Source organism: Temnothorax americanus, unplaced genomic scaffold (assembly GCF_048541705.1).
Source record: "Temnothorax americanus isolate GAGA-0224 unplaced genomic scaffold, ASM4854170v1 Scaffold43, whole genome shotgun sequence".
Classification (NCBI taxonomy): Eukaryota; Metazoa; Arthropoda; class Insecta; order Hymenoptera; family Formicidae; genus Temnothorax; species Temnothorax americanus.
The window spans coordinates 410,850-430,576 of NW_027509581.1; the positions used below are offsets into that span (position 1 = coordinate 410,850).

General features: G+C 36.3%; 3 protein-coding genes across 3 annotated transcripts; 2 read left to right on the forward strand and 1 right to left on the reverse strand.

The window, feature by feature from the left end:
* The first annotated feature begins 1,315 nt into the window (after nt 1-1,315).
* Nucleotides 1,316-4,072, forward strand: LOC143903107 (replication termination factor 2). Its single transcript, XM_077416509.1, has 3 exons — nt 1,316-1,654; nt 3,040-3,423; nt 3,508-4,072. The coding sequence occupies exons 1-3, from the start codon at nt 1,586-1,588 to the stop codon at nt 3,898-3,900; spliced, it is 846 nt and encodes a 281-aa protein (XP_077272635.1). The 5' UTR covers nt 1,316-1,585; the 3' UTR covers nt 3,901-4,072.
* S1p (membrane-bound transcription factor site-1 protease) lies at nt 4,073-10,874 on the reverse strand. The gene is made up of 12 exons (XM_077416489.1): nt 9,690-10,874; nt 9,204-9,545; nt 8,941-9,125; nt 8,101-8,398; nt 7,836-7,987; nt 7,310-7,590; nt 7,131-7,233; nt 6,759-7,017; nt 6,382-6,656; nt 6,027-6,316; nt 4,974-5,247; nt 4,073-4,630 (listed from the first exon to the last, which is right to left on the reverse strand). Exons 1-12 carry the CDS (start codon nt 10,230-10,232, stop codon nt 4,270-4,272), a joined length of 3,363 nt encoding a protein of 1,120 aa, XP_077272615.1. The 5' UTR covers nt 10,233-10,874; the 3' UTR covers nt 4,073-4,269.
* A 277-nt stretch (nt 10,875-11,151) lies between these two features.
* Nucleotides 11,152-19,531, forward strand: Mu2 (mutator 2). Its single transcript, XM_077416488.1, has 7 exons — nt 11,152-11,587; nt 11,861-11,959; nt 12,524-12,622; nt 12,953-13,135; nt 13,218-17,847; nt 17,935-18,246; nt 18,560-19,531. Exons 1-7 carry the CDS (start codon nt 11,489-11,491, stop codon nt 18,772-18,774), a joined length of 5,637 nt encoding a protein of 1,878 aa, XP_077272614.1. The 5' UTR covers nt 11,152-11,488; the 3' UTR covers nt 18,775-19,531.
* Nucleotides 19,532-19,727: the final 196 nt, after the last annotated feature.

Genomic DNA, 19,727 nt, shown 5'->3' on the forward strand with positions numbered 1-19,727 from the left:
ATTTTCAGCGGCAAGAAGGTCGCATGACCACACGTGACGTCGGCGTCAATTGAAATTCATGAAAAGGAAAACAGCGTCAAAATTTCGGCGTCTTCGCGCTGCTTTGGCTTTGACGCTAAAGCTGAAAAAATCCAGCTTTCTTTGCTTGACGCTAGCGTCAGCGCGAAATCACGTGATTTCGCGATACGCTGAAACGTGCGTCCCATGAATTCGCACCTTAATGCTAAGACTCCATAGACGCGGAAACGCCGTGCGGTAAAATGTGTTGACCAATCAGAATGCTGCCGCAAGTCGCCTGCGGCAAAATCAAAATTTGTGATTGGTCAACGCACTTTGCCGCATGGCGTTTCCGCGTCTATGGAGTCTTAAGGCCATTGCACGTAACAAAGTTTTAGTCATAATCGTAAAGTTGTAAGAAAATAGACCAATCACAGTCGATTATTCTCCTCGCGCTTAAAAAATAATCAAGTGTGATTGGTCTATTTTCTCTTACGGCCTTAAGATTAAAACTAAAACTTTGTTACGTGCAATGGCCTTTAGCATGCAATTTCACCAACCACGGTTAGCTTAACCGACGGTTAAAGTTAGCAGGATTAATAGAAATAAATTCACCCTGCTTTCTATTAGTCAGTCCTGCTTTAACCTCAACTCGGAGTATTTTTGAAGTGTGCTGAAGTGATCTGTAGTGTTATTTTAAGCAAATATTTTTTTATTTGGAAATACTACGCAAGAATTTTCAACGTGTCATTTCTCGCTTCTGACGTCACATTCCATTATGGCCTATTCTGTAACTCGTAACGACAGTGTCGGTATCGTTACGTTGTCGTTGCGCAGGTATACTATATGGAAAAAGAGCTGCGCAACGACGACATAACGATACCGACACTGTCGTTTAGAGTTATGCTGCGTTCCCACTATACGCGTCGCGTCACGACGCCGCGTCAAGAGTTATCCAATCAAAACGTTTCATTTTACGACGTCATTTCCGACAAGATCTTGCGTCGGAAATGACGTCGTAAAATAAAACGTTTTGATTGGATAACTCATGACGCGGCGTCGTGACGCGACGCGCGACGCGTATAGTGGAAACGCAGCATTAGGCTGAGTTTCCACTGAGCGCGTCACGCGTCGCGTCGTCCGAGTTGAACCAATCAAAACATCCCATTTCATTACATTCTTGTGACGGGATCGAAATGGAATGTTTTGATTGGTTCAACTCGGACGACGCGACGCGTGACGCGCTCAGTGGAAACTCAACCTTTTACAGAATAGGGCTACTGAGCCTTAAAATTTCTTGAAAATGATCCGACATGACTCGCATCGCTTTTTTTGCCCACTCTTTATTCGCCGCCATTTCTCTTTTTCATTCGCGTCGTCAGTCGTGATCGTTGTGGACGTGGACGTGTTTAGTTCGTTGTGGTTGTGTTCCCAGTTCCCAGTGTTCTGTACCATCTTGCTTGGTTTGTTTGTCGTCTTGCGTTTGCTTCCGTTGGAATCAAGAAAGAGAAGAGGGGAATATGTCTATATATATAATATAAAATATATCGAGATATTTCATATTTGTGGCAAAGTGTGAAGTGTCATCATGGGTTGCGACGGTGGCACTATTCCTCGCAGAGACGAGCTCGTTAGAGTGAAAAAGAAACCGGAGCAGGTAGGATTCGAAAATCTATTATAGGCGATTTTTGGCGTGACTTTAGTATAAACAACCAAAGCTGTATCAAACTGCACCAGCATCAATAGCAACCACCGATAGCAACTTTGGTACATGTATTAAACCATACCAAACAAACAATATCTACAACCTCAATCGGAGAAGTCCGATTTTTTTATAGGAATTGCTGATTATTGGGTATTTGAGATTATTTTATTTTCATTGCTTTTATTATATTTCGGGTGATTTTCGGTAAATCTGAAGGAAAGTGAATTCCTCATCAATTTGGCTGAAATTTAACATATTGTGTATTTTGGTGCGTAAAACACGAATGTGAAAGATTTTTTTTCAATTTTTTTTCTTTTGTTATTCTGCGATCTTGAATATTATATTATGTGAAGTTAATTGGGTGCCTTTTTTCACAAAATTCAAATACAGGTTTAATGTTGTGAAATAATCTCCATTATTTTATATGACTTTGTCCCATTTATCGGGCAGCTCACAAGATATATAAAGTCTTTGAGATTTTTTTGGACCTCTTTCATTATCTTGAAATGTATATTAACCAGGTAATGTTGAAGCAAACAGGTGGAACAGATTGCAATCTGACGGGGCTAGGTCTGATGAATAATCCGAATAACGGATAATTTCCTAGCCCAAAGCATAGATGACATCCTTTGTCCTTTTTTGCGGCATAGTCGAGCGTTGTGCTGCAAAATGATTCACCTAATTTCAAAAACTCTGATACTTTTTGCACGTTGTATGAGTCAGAACAAATAATTTCCATTGTTTTTTAACAGCATTCTTTTTTAATTGTAATATGAAAAAAATGCAGTGTCTCAAATACTGCTTTCGACGTCATCGTGTTCATTGCTGTTTCGTGAGATTTTGTTGTCTGTGTCGCCAAAACATGGTGTTTTGAAAACATAAAGGTCCATACTTAAGTTCACATTTACAAATCATGAAAGGGCAAAAAATGTTTAATCTCAAAACTTTATATTATAAAATATCTCGAATGTAAAAAGGCACCAGATTAATTTATACATCTAATATTCATATAGAAGCCAATGTTGTTTATTTAATCACTTTCTTTTTTGTCTATGCTTGTACAATGATCTACATTTAGAAAAAGACAAAGTTTAATATTGTATTATATAATTATTGACGGAACGTAAATAATTTTATGCTTGCTTCTTTTAAAGTAATTGCGTAACTATTTTTAAAGTGCTTTTAGTAAATAACTTTTTTGAATTATGTATATTTGCTTTTATACTTAATGACCTTAATAATTTACCTATTTATAAAATTTATCTATTTATAAAATCTAGTAATCTATCTGTAGTAATTAATTAAATATTTATGCGCTTGCGTATAATTGTTTACAGAAAGACAAGGAAGCGGAGTTAGCTTTCAAGTGGAGGCACTGTACGATACGGCAATTGCCATTGCAATTACCGATCGTGGGTTGCAGCTTGGGTCGTCTGTACAGCAAAGAATCTGTGCTGGAAGGTCTTTTGGATCGCAATACTCTTCCAGAATCTGCTGTACACATCAAGAACTTGAAGGATGTGAGGAATCTTAATTTGACACCAAACCCAGCATTCAATGGCGACAAAGCTGAGAAAGGAGATGGTTACAACGACGGAGGCAAAAGCCCATATATTTGTCCAGTTATTGGTTTGGAAATGAACGGGAAATATAAATTCTGTTTCTTATGGTCGTGCGGCTGCGTAATGAGCAAACGTGCTCTCAAAGAAGTAAAGAGTACGGTAAGTAAAATATACGGTATTTATATAGTAGAAATAAATACCGACGGAATTTAAAGTTTAACAAGAAAATGTTGAATTTCACAGTTATGTCACAAATGTCAGCAATCGTTCGAGGAGACGGACATAGTCATATTAAATGCGGAAGGTGACGATCTGGATCTCATGAAGGAGCGAGCGGTACTCAGGAAAGCTAGTCAAAAGAAATCGAAAAAGAAGAAGTTAGATGATGATGTACCAGCAGAAGAGAAGGAGACAGACGAAGTGTCCAAGAAGAAGATGAAGAAGGAGGACAAAGTAATCCCTAAATTGAACAATCACAAGGCCGATGATCCTGCTTATAAAAAAGCTAAAAGCGATTATAGCGTCGCAAAGGATCCTAAAGCGTCGGAAGTTTTCAAAAGCATTTTTACCACTCATAAAACTGCTACGGAGCAAGATAGAGCACACTGGGTTACTTATAATCCATTTTATAATTGATGTACCTAAAGTTCTAGAAATTATTTCTTCAAAGAGAGGAAAAAGTTTAAAAAGCAAAATGTTTAATATCATGTTATCTCATTAGGTCTAATATGTAGTTTAATAATAATCTAGGTTTAATATTATATTATCTCGTTTGCTTAAAAAAATAAAGGCAATAGATAGCATGTGATTTTTTTATATCAAAATAATTTATTTGTATAATCTACAAATTCTCTCTCATATGTCACATTGTATGTTTTAAAGGCACATAATATCTAATTTGCATATAAATGTCTTGGAATTTAAATATACCCAATTTCCTAAAAAAAATTACCTTAACTATACGTTTTATCAATACATAGTAATGGTTCGTGCGAAATTATCAAGTTACATTTGCGCAGGTATCTTTCGCACAACTAATGCTCGAATGGCTCTAAATATTCTGAGTATAATACGTTTCCTGCGCGAATGTCTGTTCAATCCCAAATGATTACACAAATACACGAAAGCTATCACTATAATAACTATTAATATTACGTATTTCCATTGGTATACAATTATTTCTTCATCTCCCTGATTTTCTTTCGTATCATAAGCCAAAATGTCTGTGTCGAGATTTTGCAACGTAGGGATACTAGCTCCACCAACTCGTCTCTTAAGCCACAAAGTGTCTGTATCCTGTACTACTGAATTTGCCGCGCTCATGGTATCTCCTATAGAGAGCAGCTTCTGAGGCTTGTAAAGTTCTCTGTAAAAAAAGAAGAGATGAGAAAAAAGGAATATATATATTCAAGTAGTTTACAAAACCTAGAAACGATTAATAATAATGAAACAAAGGTATAATCTGCTTGAACACTTTACACGAGAGCCATCAGCCGTTTTTAGCTGACTTCTGATTATTCAATCCTTCATCATAATTATAAGACAATTGGGGATGCAATTTTAAAACGTCAGACTAGATATCTTGATAATTTTCTTCTAGCATGCATTTACTTTTCCAAAATCAAGATAGGAACAAGAAAAGAATTGGACAGGTTTACGAAATGTTTGGAATTGGATTGGTATTTATATATGCATGTAAAATTACTTACATTGGCACAGATTCATTAACTGGTACAGGCACGGCATATACAGGGATGATACATAATGGAAGAGATCTGAAACTGCCTGCTGGCTCATTAGTCATTAATACTTTACTGTGACGACTAAAATGATTTTCTTTCATTCGACGTGGTAAATCTCCAGTCTCTATACTACTAGTCGTTTTAACAGTCTTGTGCTTCCTCTGATTTTCATCCATGAAAACAGTAGGTACATAAGCTGTCGTTGTGTATTCTAAGATAGCGTCGAGCATCCAAAAACAGGCTAAATATGGATAACAATACATTTTAACAAGTAAATAATATCCAAACCATAAAATTATGTAATTCAAAAATTATCAAATTTTTCAGAAAGAAACGAAAGATTTGAAATATCGTGTAATGTAAAATATTATTTATCAATATTTAAAATATTTTGTCAAGGCTCCTGGATGGTCACCGCGGCCATATTGGATTCTTACTATCGAGGCGAGGAAAACACCCAATATTCCCCATGTTCCTTTTTTACTGGCAGTACTGAAAATATATGGTTTGCGTCACGTAACTATAGATTTTCAGTACTGGCAGTGAATAAAGGAACACAGCCTTTGTTGTGCATGCCATTTTCAAATAAAAAGACATTTCAATAAAACATCACTATAGATCGTTTCAGAACACTTCCGAAATTTGTCGAAAACTACCCTTTTCCCTCGACAATAAACAAACAGCCATAAAACGAAGCTTAAACATACGGGAAAAACAGCCGTTTAACGACTATCGAAAGGAGGTGAAAACGTTCCTTCCGCATGCAAATCTTACTTTTCGGCCAATTTTACGACTTTCACGAATACGTTAAACGTTAGAGCACAAGCACAGAGCGAATAATAAAGAAATAGCACGCACAACAAAATAGGTTGTCAACATGTCACAAGACAAAATTCTCCATTGGAGAGAGTGAGAGGAGAGAATTCTGATTTCTGCCGCGACGGTACGTCGCCACCGTCAACGCAGAGTTCTCGGCTGACCATCCAGGAGCCTTAACATCTCTTTCTTGTAACAACATACCTTTTTGTAAATGGCTGTCATCGATACAATTTGAATCTCCATAAACAACGAGTCTACCGGACGTACTCGTCTGCTCTTTGACATCGTCATTCTGTTTTTCGTCATTCTGATCTGCTTGATCAACTTCGTTATTAATCTTGTCATTATGAGTCATTTTAACATCTTTCTCACTAGTCACTTGTAAAAGTCCAAGTATCGGTACAAGCTTAGGTATCCCTGATTCTTTTTCCAAAAGTTCTTGACCTTGGTCATATAACTCTGCATACAGAACGATTCCGCCTTTTGGAAATCTGAACAAATATAAAATCTGCTGTATACAATCTAAACCAGTTTTCCCGCGCGCAAAATATTTTACCTAGTTAGTGTAGTGCCAGACGCGAATATGACTGGCGCATGCTGGCCAAGAGTGAACTGACCGTTTCGTACTTCGTCGCCAAATGCCACACCCCAATTAGGATAAAGCAGATCGTTTATAGCTGGAATATTGGCACCTCCCGTCTCAGGTATCCACCATCGACGGGTATTCTCGTCATAAAACTTTATTTTTCGCATGACTGCTGTATTGTACCAGTCTGCAAATACAATTACTGATAAACCATCTTCTTCCACATCGTGTTTTAGCTTTACCACCTGTGGTTGAAACCAATTTATCATTTATAGGCATTTTAGGCAAGGTCGGCATTTATATAGGCAGTAGAAACTAGCATAATCTTGTGAGACATAAACGCATACTTCTTCAGGGAAAAATTCCTCTTCCGTATCTACGATAAGCAGGGTTCCGTAATGTCTCGCGTCGAAACAAGTGAACGGATAGCCAAGCACTTCAAGATAATATCCGGCATTACGTAAATGTTGATACATGTCTTTAAAGTTTGTATGTATATGATCTCCGTTCCAGTCGAGAGGATCGTTCTTTACGCGCAAGTCATCTCTAGGAAAATATCCGGGTGGATATCGCAAGTTATGGTACTGATCCCATAAGATACGTTTACTGAAGAGATAATAAGAGATATAAATAATCTTATTAAATATCCACGCAAACATATGTCAGTACATTATGTTCAAAAGTAACGATTATCTAACACATTGTATACTTTTACTCACTGTCTAGGAGGTGTGGGTATGACTTTTGCCTGCAATGGGAGTGTTATTGTTGATTGCCGTGGTTTACCTGCGCCATCACTCTCAACCGTGAGTGAGATATGACCTGTACAAAATGTAATGCGTGAAATGTCTGCTATAATACAAATTAATCTACCAGAGAAACAAAATTATATTCAAACCTTGTGCGATGCCCTGCCAATCGTAGGATGTTGATGGGACTGTTATAGCAACTGCTAACCAACCGGACCATGGCCACAAGACATCGCTGTGCGTTATCGCAACATCAATATGTTCACCATTGCCATTACCGGCATACGGATGCCAGGTAAGATTTACTACATTTCCAGCCACACCCAAACCATTTATTATAGTTACATTGACTATTGTGGGCATACCGGTATGATATATAGCTTGAGTACAGTACGGCCACATATATTGACACTCCGTCAAATCTATGTAACTAATCATTAACAGAAGAAGAAAACATTAATTACTGCATCATGTAATCAAGATTTGATCGATCTATTATGATTATCTTATTATATTTAATGTACCCGATTATGTTATTACATATACATTATAAACAATACTTAATCCTAATGAATCGATAGAATTAATTAATCAAGCAGATACAATCAAGATCAAGTAATAGACAAGATTAAACGGTATTTTTTTATATAGGAAGAAAAGTAAAGAAATGTTTACCTTGGATGGAGCGTAACAGTAGGAGTATATGACTCTAAGAGATGAAATGCCCGCAAGAGATCTAATTTTCCTGCGCCTTGCTCGAACATACCAATCCCAGGTAAGCGACGAGCTGAATTCAGTAACACTTGTTTCATACTTGCCGGTGTTACCTTACATACATTTATTATTACTTATTAAGCATAAAACGCAATAAAATTCTATTTTCCTATAATATTCTGTAGAATTATATTTATATTGGCGCATAAAGAATCGATAATTTTACCTTCTCTTTATTAATTTTAGATACATTTGTATCTACAAATGCACTAGCTAATAGCGCTACCGCGCCGGCAACGACAGGACTAGAAACGGAGGTACCAGAGAGACTTCTACATCCATTCTGCAAAGCGGACCCTCTTACTCCTGATCCATATATGACTAGGTCAGGTTTAATTCTACCGTATCCATAAGGTAATTCCCACGTGGTCATGCCGCGCGAAGAGAACCTTGCTATTTGATCGTCCCAATTGATACCTCCTACACCAATCACATCCATTTGATCGGCAGGATTATTTAAAGTGCTGTGCAAACGAAATACCATGACGTACAAACACAACTTAATCAGACTTATAGTTCTTCTAGATACACGGGTGTTAAAGGAACAGCTCAAATTTTAAAGCGCATACAATACTTGCTAAACTAATTGTAAGTAAAATGTGTTTAATTAATATACTAGTTGAAAGAGTGATCATTTTGAAGATATATGTATATATGTATATACAGGGTGTTTTCTATAACATGTGGAACCCACTTCAGCAGTGGATAGGAGACTAAAAAAACAATGAAAAAAGTTCATATGTATAAGTCCCACATGTTAGGAAACACCCAGTATAAAGAAGTGATTTCCGATTCTGTAGCGGGATTCTGTAACTCGTTAACGACAGTTTCGGTATTGTTGCACAGGTATTATATATAGTAAAAAAAAAAGCTGCGCAACAATACCGAAACTGTCATTAAGAAGAGTTACAGAATCCTGCATCTGGTAATATAAAACTGAAAAGTCTTCCTAAATTCTTTCTTTTTCAAATAAACTACATGAAAATTGTAATATTATTTTACTTACCCGTATAAAGGTCCGTCATTGCCAATTGCAGACACCATAATGATACCATTAGCTGTAACCTCCCACACTTTATCGACGAATGGCTGGTCCATAAAATCTGGACCGCCAATGCTCAGATTTAACACTGTCACCTTGCGAAATATGGCATGATTGAATGCATCCAAGAACCATGAGGTATAAGACACCTATTACATTTCAGATAATACAAATGTTTTTAAGTGATAAAATTACAAGTAAAAAGAAAGCGCGAAGAACGGAGATACCTGAGCATTTGTGAAAACGCGAAAAATATGAAGATCCGCATCTGGAGCAAAACCAAAACAATCTCTAGAGGATGACGCGATAACGCCAGCTACAAACGTCCCGTGGCCTAGGCTATCCTCTCGGGTATTTTCATTCGTCCAATTTATCCTCTCTTTGATATTCTTAAAATGTGGATGACTAGCGGCAAGCCCAGTGTCGAATATCGCTACTTTTATATATTTCCCAGTAATACCCTTTTTCCACAAGACATTAGCTTCAAGTAAAGACGTAATTTGTTTGGGTATAGCTCTTAATAATTTCCGAGATGTATGTCGGTTTGTTGATTGCCCAGACTGAACATTCTGAAATTAAGTATTTTTTTCTTAACAACAGCCTTAGATATATTTCAGTATTGAACAATACTTATAACCGCTCAATACTGAAAATTCATCGATTTATAGCTACATTGATTTTGACATTTCAAAATTTTGACAATTCGCACTTACATGATCATTGATTCTTCTTTTGGAGTTCTTATGTACTAAGACATCAGAATCGCTTGACGTTCTATTGATAAATTTTAAAGTTCTACGTATAAGTCTTTGCGGCGACACAGTCTTTACAAGTGGATGATTACTTAAAGCCCTAAGCCCTTCATACTTATCCGTCTCTTTTAAGTGTATAATATCAAAATCGCTAGGATACACAGATGCTGCATTGTTGCGCAATATGATCTTCCAGTTCTCAATGTTAAACGAGTTTAAAGTAGCTCTTATATAATTTTCTCGTGCACATGCTCTATAATAACCATTGAATTTGATTATATACTCATTTTCGACTACACTAGAAGAAAATGCGACTTGAACTTCTTGAGTATCGTGACAGGATGGGCCTAAAAACACATGTGTTTTACGCAGTGGAGATTCTGCGATACAATCATTATCGTCATGTTTTTCAGAGCTGCTGTTTGGATAATTACGGCTCGATCCATAAAGAACGCAGAGCGAAAGTAACAAAGAGACATATAGTAAACATGTGTGTAGCTTCATACTATTGATTCCGACTGAGAACTATGCTTCATACTTAGCCAAGAATGTAGCAGGCACTAAGCTAAGATGTGAAAATATTTTTGAGTGACAAGAGCAACTTTTCCTTTTCCTTTTTAAATACAAGAATGCTCCTCACTTCTTCGATCACATACTTCTTGTATTCATGTGATGGAGAATTGGTAGTTTTTATAATCAGCTCGTGGCGCGGTTTGAAATTGAGTCTTTGGATCAATTAGTTCGAACGGTCCAAAATGACCCTGAAACCAGCCACGATCGCTTGTTAGGCCTCTTTATGAACATTCATCACATTTAACCTCAACAGACGACTTTCGCAGAAAAATGATTTAAAGTATTTCGAATGATTTACAGAGCGCATTTTAACTGCGAGCTATTTTATGTCGTTGAGGGACTGCTTTGACAACTACATTGTACATAACCTAGGGTCTGTTTCTTTTAGCTGCACTGGCTGAATTAGGCTGAAGGCTGAACCCGCTGAGCTGAACCGGCTGAACTGGGCTGAACTGCCTGAACTGGGGCCTGGTGGGGTGGGCCTGGGGCAATTAGTTATAGTTATATATGTTTTGTTCACAGGTGTTGAGGTGTCTATACTTATATTCTACAATTGCGTAAACGTAGGGTTGTAGGGAGTAGGGTCAGCCTGGGTTTACATGGAGCGTATTTCGCGCAATGCGTAAGTTGCGAGAACCAATCGCAAATCAGTTTTGTATTTCTGTTGAAGGATACAACGGTAACTCTGATCTCCAATTGGTTGTATTATAGCGAATTCGGCAGACACGCACTGATTCTGTGCTAGTGCTGCCCCAATACAGCACCAGTGCAGCATATTTTCTAGTTAGCATCGATTACATGCGAGTCATGCGACCAATCTCAGTGCAGCATTGAGATGGGGCAGCACTGGGATAAAGCAGCACTGTATTCATGCGTGCATGATCTTCTGGTTTGGCGGCAGAAGTCGCAATTATTTACTGCGTAGTCGATTGTTTGAAAAATACAAATGTAATATTTGTTACATTTTGTGTTAACAATTACTTGTTTGCTTAAGTGTTATTGTGAAGTCTTTATATTTATAAAGTATTTGTTCGTTTTTTTATATATGTATCATATCACACTTGTAATTATTTCGAGAACTTTAGAATCAGTAAAGGTTATGTCGAGAAAAGAATCTTGCCGGTGGCAATCTGACGATTAAACATAAAAATTACTCGAATAAATAATATTTAATAATACTGATAATAATGGATCTCTCGGCCACCCAAGTTTATGAGGATGAGGAGGAGGACTTATCATTCACTCATAGTCAGAAAATTGCACTAGAGAAGGAAGAGTCAATGCAGGTTAATATTATAATTAAATACTTTTTTTAAATAAGATTTTTAACAATGTTACTTTTAATGATAATGTAAAATTGGAGAGAGAAACAATTACACAAATTGCATTTTATTATGGTGGATTTATAATGCTAATATATTTGATAAGTCTTTATTATTAGATTATTTTCTTTTAGTGTTTAGCGTTATATTGAATTATTCCTCAATATTTTATTTTTTAAATAATACTTTATGCATAACAGTTTAACAAAATGTTTTATATTTTATTAAATAATTTAGGTTGGAATGTTAAGTATTGGTACCACAGACTATCAGATCAAAGCAGGGACTACAAAAATTGGTAGGGGTGGTAGCTGTGACATTGTTATTAATGACATAGTAAGTTTTAACATATCTTTTATTATTTGTATAAGAAATTAATTGAAAATAATTTTTATAAGTTGGTTAATAAAATAAAAATGTATAATATAAAAATGTTCAAATTCTTTTATAAGAATTTGGCATAAATTGATGTATAGAATTAAGTAACATATCTGAATATTACTACGTTTACGCAAGCATTACTTCTGTAGTAACTTACGATATATCACTCGTTTACGCGGAGTAAATTATTGTAAGTTACTACAAAATCCCATTTACGCGAAGGAATTATTGTAAGTTACTACAGAAGTAACGCTCGCGTAAACGTAGTCTATGGCTTAAAGATAGTTTGAAGGAAATATTTGGTTTTTACTCCCAATATTATTTAGAGCTTTTTTAAAATTAATTTTGGCTGTGTAATACACAGATTTTATACCACTTTTTTCCAGATATTTTTCATATATGTATATATATATATATATATATATATATATATATATATATATATATATGAAAAGACCAATCAGTAAGCATCCGAATATTGAGAAGATGTTTTGTAACGATTTGATTCTTTTTTTTTAGACAGTATCTAAACTACATGCAGAAATTGAAGCTAGTAAAGGCGAAGGATTGACCTGGATCTCAGATCTAAATTCTACCAACAATACTAAGCTTAACAATGTAATATGCAGATCTTTATTTATCAATATAGCTACTTTATTATTATATATGGTGCTTTATTATTTTGATTTGCGAATTGTTTGACATGTTTGTTATACAATCTTATTTACATATGAAAATGTATATTATTTACATATTATTTATATATGCAAACATGACTAGTTGATAGAATTATTCTTAATAACGCAATATATATATATATATATATATGTATATGTATACATATATTATAAATTGTATAACACATTATTTAAGATGACATTGTGACAAAAATACTATGACAGTTTTCCAGACAAATTAATAATATTTTATCTTTTTTTATATGTACAGACAAGATTACAACCTACTCGTTTCTACGAACTCAGAGATGGAAGTGTTATTGAATTTGGCACAGTGCATGCGACTTATCGTACATATCGTCTAGCCGATGATATAGTGATACCAGAAACGCCTGCACCATCGCGGCAGAAAGTTGGGAATACAATAATTCCAAATACGCCAGACTCATCTCTCGTAAGTATCTTAGCATACGATTAGCACAAAATATTTGCATTGATTGAACTAAAATTAGCAATATATCTATTTATTTGCATAGAACAATTCATCCAGTTTGGACGATGATGGATCCATCATTCTTGGAACTCAGAAAGATGACGAGAACAGCGTCTTTCGGCGGCCGCGGATTCCACAACAATGTCAATCTACAAGCAGTAAAAAGAATACCTCCCTGAATGAAAGCAATGACTCGCGAATTGCTACATTGAACACGTCTGATATTAACATTGGCAAAGAACAAGTCAGTATATTTGATGCAGAAACGCAGAATTTTGAGGAGGGATGTAAAATGGCATCAAGTTCCATTCATGATATGGAGACGCAAGGAGTCCTCATAGATACATCCGAGCATTTTGTTGAAGCAAATACTAAAGCTGACAAGCAGCTGTCAAAACTAAATATTAATAAAACAGCTGGCAGATCTGTGATGAATATCCACGATATAGAAACGCGAAGTTATACAGACGATATTAATGAAATAAAGACTCGAACGAGCAAAGTTAATATTCAAAATGTAACAAAAAAGAAAGTTACAATGGATACTCATGCTATGAAAAGGCAAGTTTATACCGACGATACTGATAAAGGTGGCAGCAATTCTCAGAAATCTGAAATTAGCAAGAATAATGGTCGAGAGAAAAATTTAGCTCAAGTCAGGCGCGATATTCACGATTTAGAGACACAAAAGTTTGATAATAACTATATCGCAGAAGATGGATCTGACTTGGAAACTCAACTTGAATTGGATGGCATTGCAAGCGAGCAAAGCAGAGATATATTTAACTTGGAAACTCAACTTGAATTGGGTGGCATTGCAAACGAGCAAAGCAGAGATATATCTGACTTGGAAACTCAACTCGAATTGGGCGGCATTGCAAGCGAGCAAAGCAGAGATATATCTAACTTGGAAACTCAACTTGAATTGGGCGGCATTGCAAGCGAGCAAAACAGAGATATATCCGACATGGAAACTCAATTCGTGACGGATGATACGGCAAATGAGAAAAATGATCGAGCCAACAAGGATAAAGATAAAGACAGTACAGTAGAAACCACTAACGATGGGATAAATCACGAGAACATTACGAAGTCATCCAGATCCAGCAGTCCCGGATCTTTGAATTTATCTTCACCAGGAGTTGAAGATCGTACTTCCTCGCCATTAAATCAGAGCGACCATTTGCTTGAATCAACGTATTTATTAGAGTTCTTTGGCAAAGATATTGATAAGCAAGAAAAAGTGCAAGCATTTAATGCGTCCACGCCGAAATCGCTTACGAAAGTAACATCGGAAAGAAATAGTAACGTCGTAAATATGCAAAATGCGGTGAACAGCGGAGAGAATAACGACGAAGACATATTCGAAGCACCCACTCAACGCAACAGTCGCAAATTCGAAGCTTTAATGTCAGACGATTCCGAGACCAACGAGGAAGATGTGCTTATAATGCGCAAAGTTTCGAAGAAAACGCGTGGAAAGCCTCGATTGGAACAAATCAACGATGATTCAGACACGGATGCAGAGGAATACGTTGCAGAACTTGCTAAAAAGCAGCATGAATCTTCAGGAACTTTAAATAAGCTATCTAATGAAGATACAAGTAATAGAAATGACCCTGGCACAAGTGTCGAATCTGAAGATATTTTTGATGTACTAACGCAACGATTGGACAATCCTACGACTAAGGATACATCGGATTCTTCGATTAATCAACCACAAAAAACTTATGAAATTGATAGGGCTGTTGATGATATAGAGCCAACGCAAATTATAAATAACATTGATCAGGACACTCGAACAAACATGTTAGACGTTAATGATGTGGCGTTTACTCAACTCATTTTATCGCGTGAAACTTTACCAAAAACGGTTATTAATTCTAAAGACTTTGCGACAAAAAATAATCAAAATGATGTGGATGATATGGCAATCACGCATATTATTAACTCAAAATCGGTCGATTGTTGTACAACAGAAAATCTTGATCCTGAAAATATAGATTATGAGCTTGCACCTACACAAGTAATTGGTGAAGTTGAGGATACAGAAAAGAGAAATTCCACTCACAAAAAAGACTCTCCTCAGGTAAATTTAAATGACACTCTCGAACAAAAACTCAATGAGATGTTTAATAATGTAAGTAACGATAATATCAGTAACGATAATGTAAGTAACATTCATGAGGTACCGAACATGTCGACGCAGTGTCTGGAAAATATTCTGGAATCATCGCAATGCGATGACTCTACTAATAAATCCATCGCTAGCAACAGAGGTACAAATAGCGTGTCACGAAAGCAATTAAGAAAGAAAAGTCATGTACCTTGTGATCAACATTCACATAATTTATTAGAGACTGAAGTAAATGATGTAAATACGGCAGAAACTGATTCGCAAGATATGCATTTTTCTACTATTACTACAAGACGAAAGAGAAATATTTTAAGAGATACACAAGAGTTCGAGGAGAATGTAATTTCTTGTCAACATGTTGATTCTTTGCAGGCATCTAAAGCAGGCAATGAGAAACCCACGGATGATGATACAAATGTGGAATCTAATAAGAGAAGAAAAATAATTTTGTCAAAGACAAAAAACAAATCCGATGGAATAATGGAAACATTAAACGATGATAACAGAAATGGAACCATCTCAAGCGGAAATAACGAAAAAAGTCTTCTAAGTTCGAAAGCAACAAGACAGAAGGATGAAGCTGCACCGGAAACGAGCAAAGAAGTCTTGGGAATAGATTCAGCTAAAGTCGATGACGCAGAAGAGAACACATCGATTTGCATACCTTGCCCATCAACAGATGGACAACGTGCGCAAAAGTTGAATACATTATATGAGATTGACGATGACATTCTAATGCGGTTACCAGCAGTTAGAATATCGGGAACAGTCTCAAATCCTGCGAGTCCTTCTGCGTCATCGACATTGACTGTACGGAGTACAAGATCCAAACGAGATATTGCGAAAAATAAAGGGGAAAAACGTTCATCTTTGACAGGAAAATCACCATGCGAACAGGATGTTGGGAATTCGGAGAAAAACGATCTCAGAGAGCCGTCCGTTGATAGTCATTCAAATTCTGTACCCGACACTCCAACGACTACTAAAATATCAAACCTTGTGGACACTTCTGATGATAGCGAAACTGATAGTGAAACCGATAACGAAACCAAATACAAGCGATTCCAACAAATGGCAGACAGAATGTTAGGTAATGAACTTGGTTGTCTGAAACGGCAAAATAAAAGACGCAGGAAAAAAATGCGTGTTTCACCAGATGTCTCAGAGGATCCAAAGCAAAGTATGGATGTCGAATCGAATAATCCTGCGCGGACCAGTTCAAGGATGACACGACATTCTAGTAGACAAAGTGACAACAGTTCGCCTGATCTTCAGAGAGAAGCTCGCACGAAAAATACAGCTTACAGAGACAAATCAACGGAGTCAGATACGAAATTTACTATCTCTAAAAGAAAGATATCTCCGAGTATGATAGAAGAAATCATGGAGCAGACTACCAAGAAGAAACATAAAACAGCTCAAGTCGCTGAGGAATGTCCAGTTCCTACGCATAGTCTAAGAAGTATTATAAAAACGGCAACCAATAGGCAATCCCCAAATAACCTTAATTTTACTAAAATGAGTACACGTGCAGGTCCCTCGATGATTGAAAATACGAAGTGTTCCGGTGATAACAAAGCAGTATCTAAAATTGCCCTGGAAGAAATTCAAGAGACTTCCTTAAATACGGAAACGGAGGGAAATGTCGATTCTGAAGGATCCAACGTTAGACGAACCAGGCGTATGATTTATGACAAACAAGTCATGATACCTATCAGTGATGTAATTGCGAATGGAAGCAGTAAGAGAGATAAAACAGCTCAGACAAAAGTAACAAAAGAGCAAGCGAGTGAGTCACAAGACAAGGTTCTGAGAGTTGTGCTTACTCCCATAAAGAGTCCCGTAGATGATGCATCCCAAGAGGTCGAGAGAATCATGGCGAAAGGTCCAAGTAATGTGCAAGATAAGAATTTATCAGTCAGAGAAAGCAGTAATGCAAAGATATTCCAAAGAGAATTAAGAACCCGCCGCAGGAAACGATCTAATTCGGATATGGGAACAGAATCTGTTTTAACTGAGAGTGGTATTTCGTCTGAGCTAGAAGACTCCGATAATACGCAACTTGACAATCCTGCGCCAAGAGCTAAACGTGGAAGAGCTGCTAAAAGTTCCGTCTTTTCGCTGCCAGAATCACAAGCCTTAAAAAAGAAGGAAACATTTAAAAGGCCTACTCGTGTTAAGAATTCTTCAAATTTGACTCTTGATTCTTCCACAGAAAATACGATTAGCGAAAGTAGCCAAGGCAGTACGGAAAGTGACGCTTCGACAAGCTCTAGAGTTTCAAGATCGAAAGCGGCAAGCATGAAAAAGAAGGAGAAGACGGAGTTGAATCAAAATAATCATAAACTAATTGATGAGAGTGCTTCAGGATCAAGTACAAGTGGAGAAGTTATATCTCTTTCAACACCTTCCAGAACGCGCAGGAGTGCGTCTATCCTAAGTAATTCTACACCATCTGCAATGAGACATAAAGTTTTGTTTACGGGTATAACTGATAATATAACGGAAGATTATAGTAAGATTGTTAAAGCGTTAGGTGAGCATATGTTTAAATAAATTGTGCAATTCCTCCGCAACATTATTAACAGTGTTTTCCTGGTTGTTGACAATTTTTATTTTACAGGTGGAAGCAAAGTGGAAGATCCGGCAAAGTGCACCATTTTGGTTACTGACAAAGTTCGCCGAACGTATAAATTTTTATGTGTGTTAGCGAAGGGTCTACCCATAGTGGCGATCGATTGGCTGAGGGATAGTAAAGCGGCGGCGCGGTTTCTAGCTTGGGAAAATTATATATTAAAGGATCCCGCTGCCGAAGCCAAGTTCGGTTTCAGACTAAGGAAGAGTCTTGACAAAGCTAAGGAGAAAAAATTGCTGGATGGCTATATCGTTGTATTGACGCCGAGCATCGCGCCACCGCCTATAGAAGAATTGAAAGGTGAGATAGAATTTTTTTTATATTAATATATAAAATCTGTGGTGCACAGAGAGCTGTGCGCTGCTCCAGTGAGTTAAAGATTAAATTCAACTAAAATCGTCGAGGTTTTTATTCGATCGCCACTTCCCGGAAGGAAGAGGCAACTCACCGAGAGTATCTTGCGATGAACGCCCTTCTATATTGCCGTTCGGAATCGGTGTTAAATTATAGGTCTCATATATCCGCGTGATCCATATGTATGTAGAAGGGGTTACAACGCTTCGAAACCGAAGCACAATAAAAAATATATTTGACGTATTTGTATTTTTTATAGATATGGTGTCGTCTTGCGGTGGAAAAGCTTTAGTACGTCCACCGACCAAATGGCCCGAAAGAGCGGTGGTTTTGTCTCGTGAAGAAGATTTGCCAAATGCAAAAAAGTTTCTCGCTAAAGCACCGAAGACTGTTACAGTACAATCTACAGAATTTATTTTGACGGGTATCTTAAGGCAGGAAACAAATTTTGACAAGTATAAGTTAAAATTATAACCAGTGATCCTTGATAATGCTATAAATGTCGTATCCATATTTCGGTTATTAATTTAGAGACTAGTCTACAATGCTATGTACTGTTACATTTCTAGTATATGAAAATCAGGTGCAATGGGATTTTAAAACTTCTTATCTTTTATATTGTATTTATGAAACTCAAGAAAATCTGCTCTGTTCTTATGTAAGTTTTGCTCCTAAACTATTAGTCATATTAATTTCACAAAATTTTCAACGTTTTAAAGCAGGATAAAGAATTAAATTATGAAATTAATATATTTATAGGGTCACACAAAGTTCGAAAAAGCCAATTTTTGACCTTAAATAACTTTTGAATGGGTCAACGTATCGACCTCTAATTTGCGCCAAATTTTTTCTTATTTTATGCCCTTTCAAACGATATATTACAATATGGGGGATTCTATTTAAGAAATTGAAGGTGACCTTCACGTGACCTTCAAGCAAACTAATAACACCAAGGTCAAACTAATAACACCATCTTATGTGCCCCTCGAAACCGTACAACTTTTGTCTGAACATTTTTGCTAAAAATGCTTCGTTGAAGAATTATCGAGGTGCGTTTTTTAAAATGGGACACCCTGTGTATATATATATATATATATATATATATATATATATATATATATATATATATATACACAACACACACACACACACACACACACACACACACACACACACACACACACACACACACACACACACATATATATATATATATATATATATATATATATATATATATATAATGCTAAGATAATATATAATACATAAATCTGAAGAAATTCGAAAAAGAGAGAACTTTATGGTTATTAATGGTTTATTTGCTTTGAAATTTTTTATATATTTAATGCTCCATTTTAAACATTTTAAACAGAAATTATAGTACGCGTTGTGTTTTATTCAGGGGATTTGCTCGATTTCATAATTAA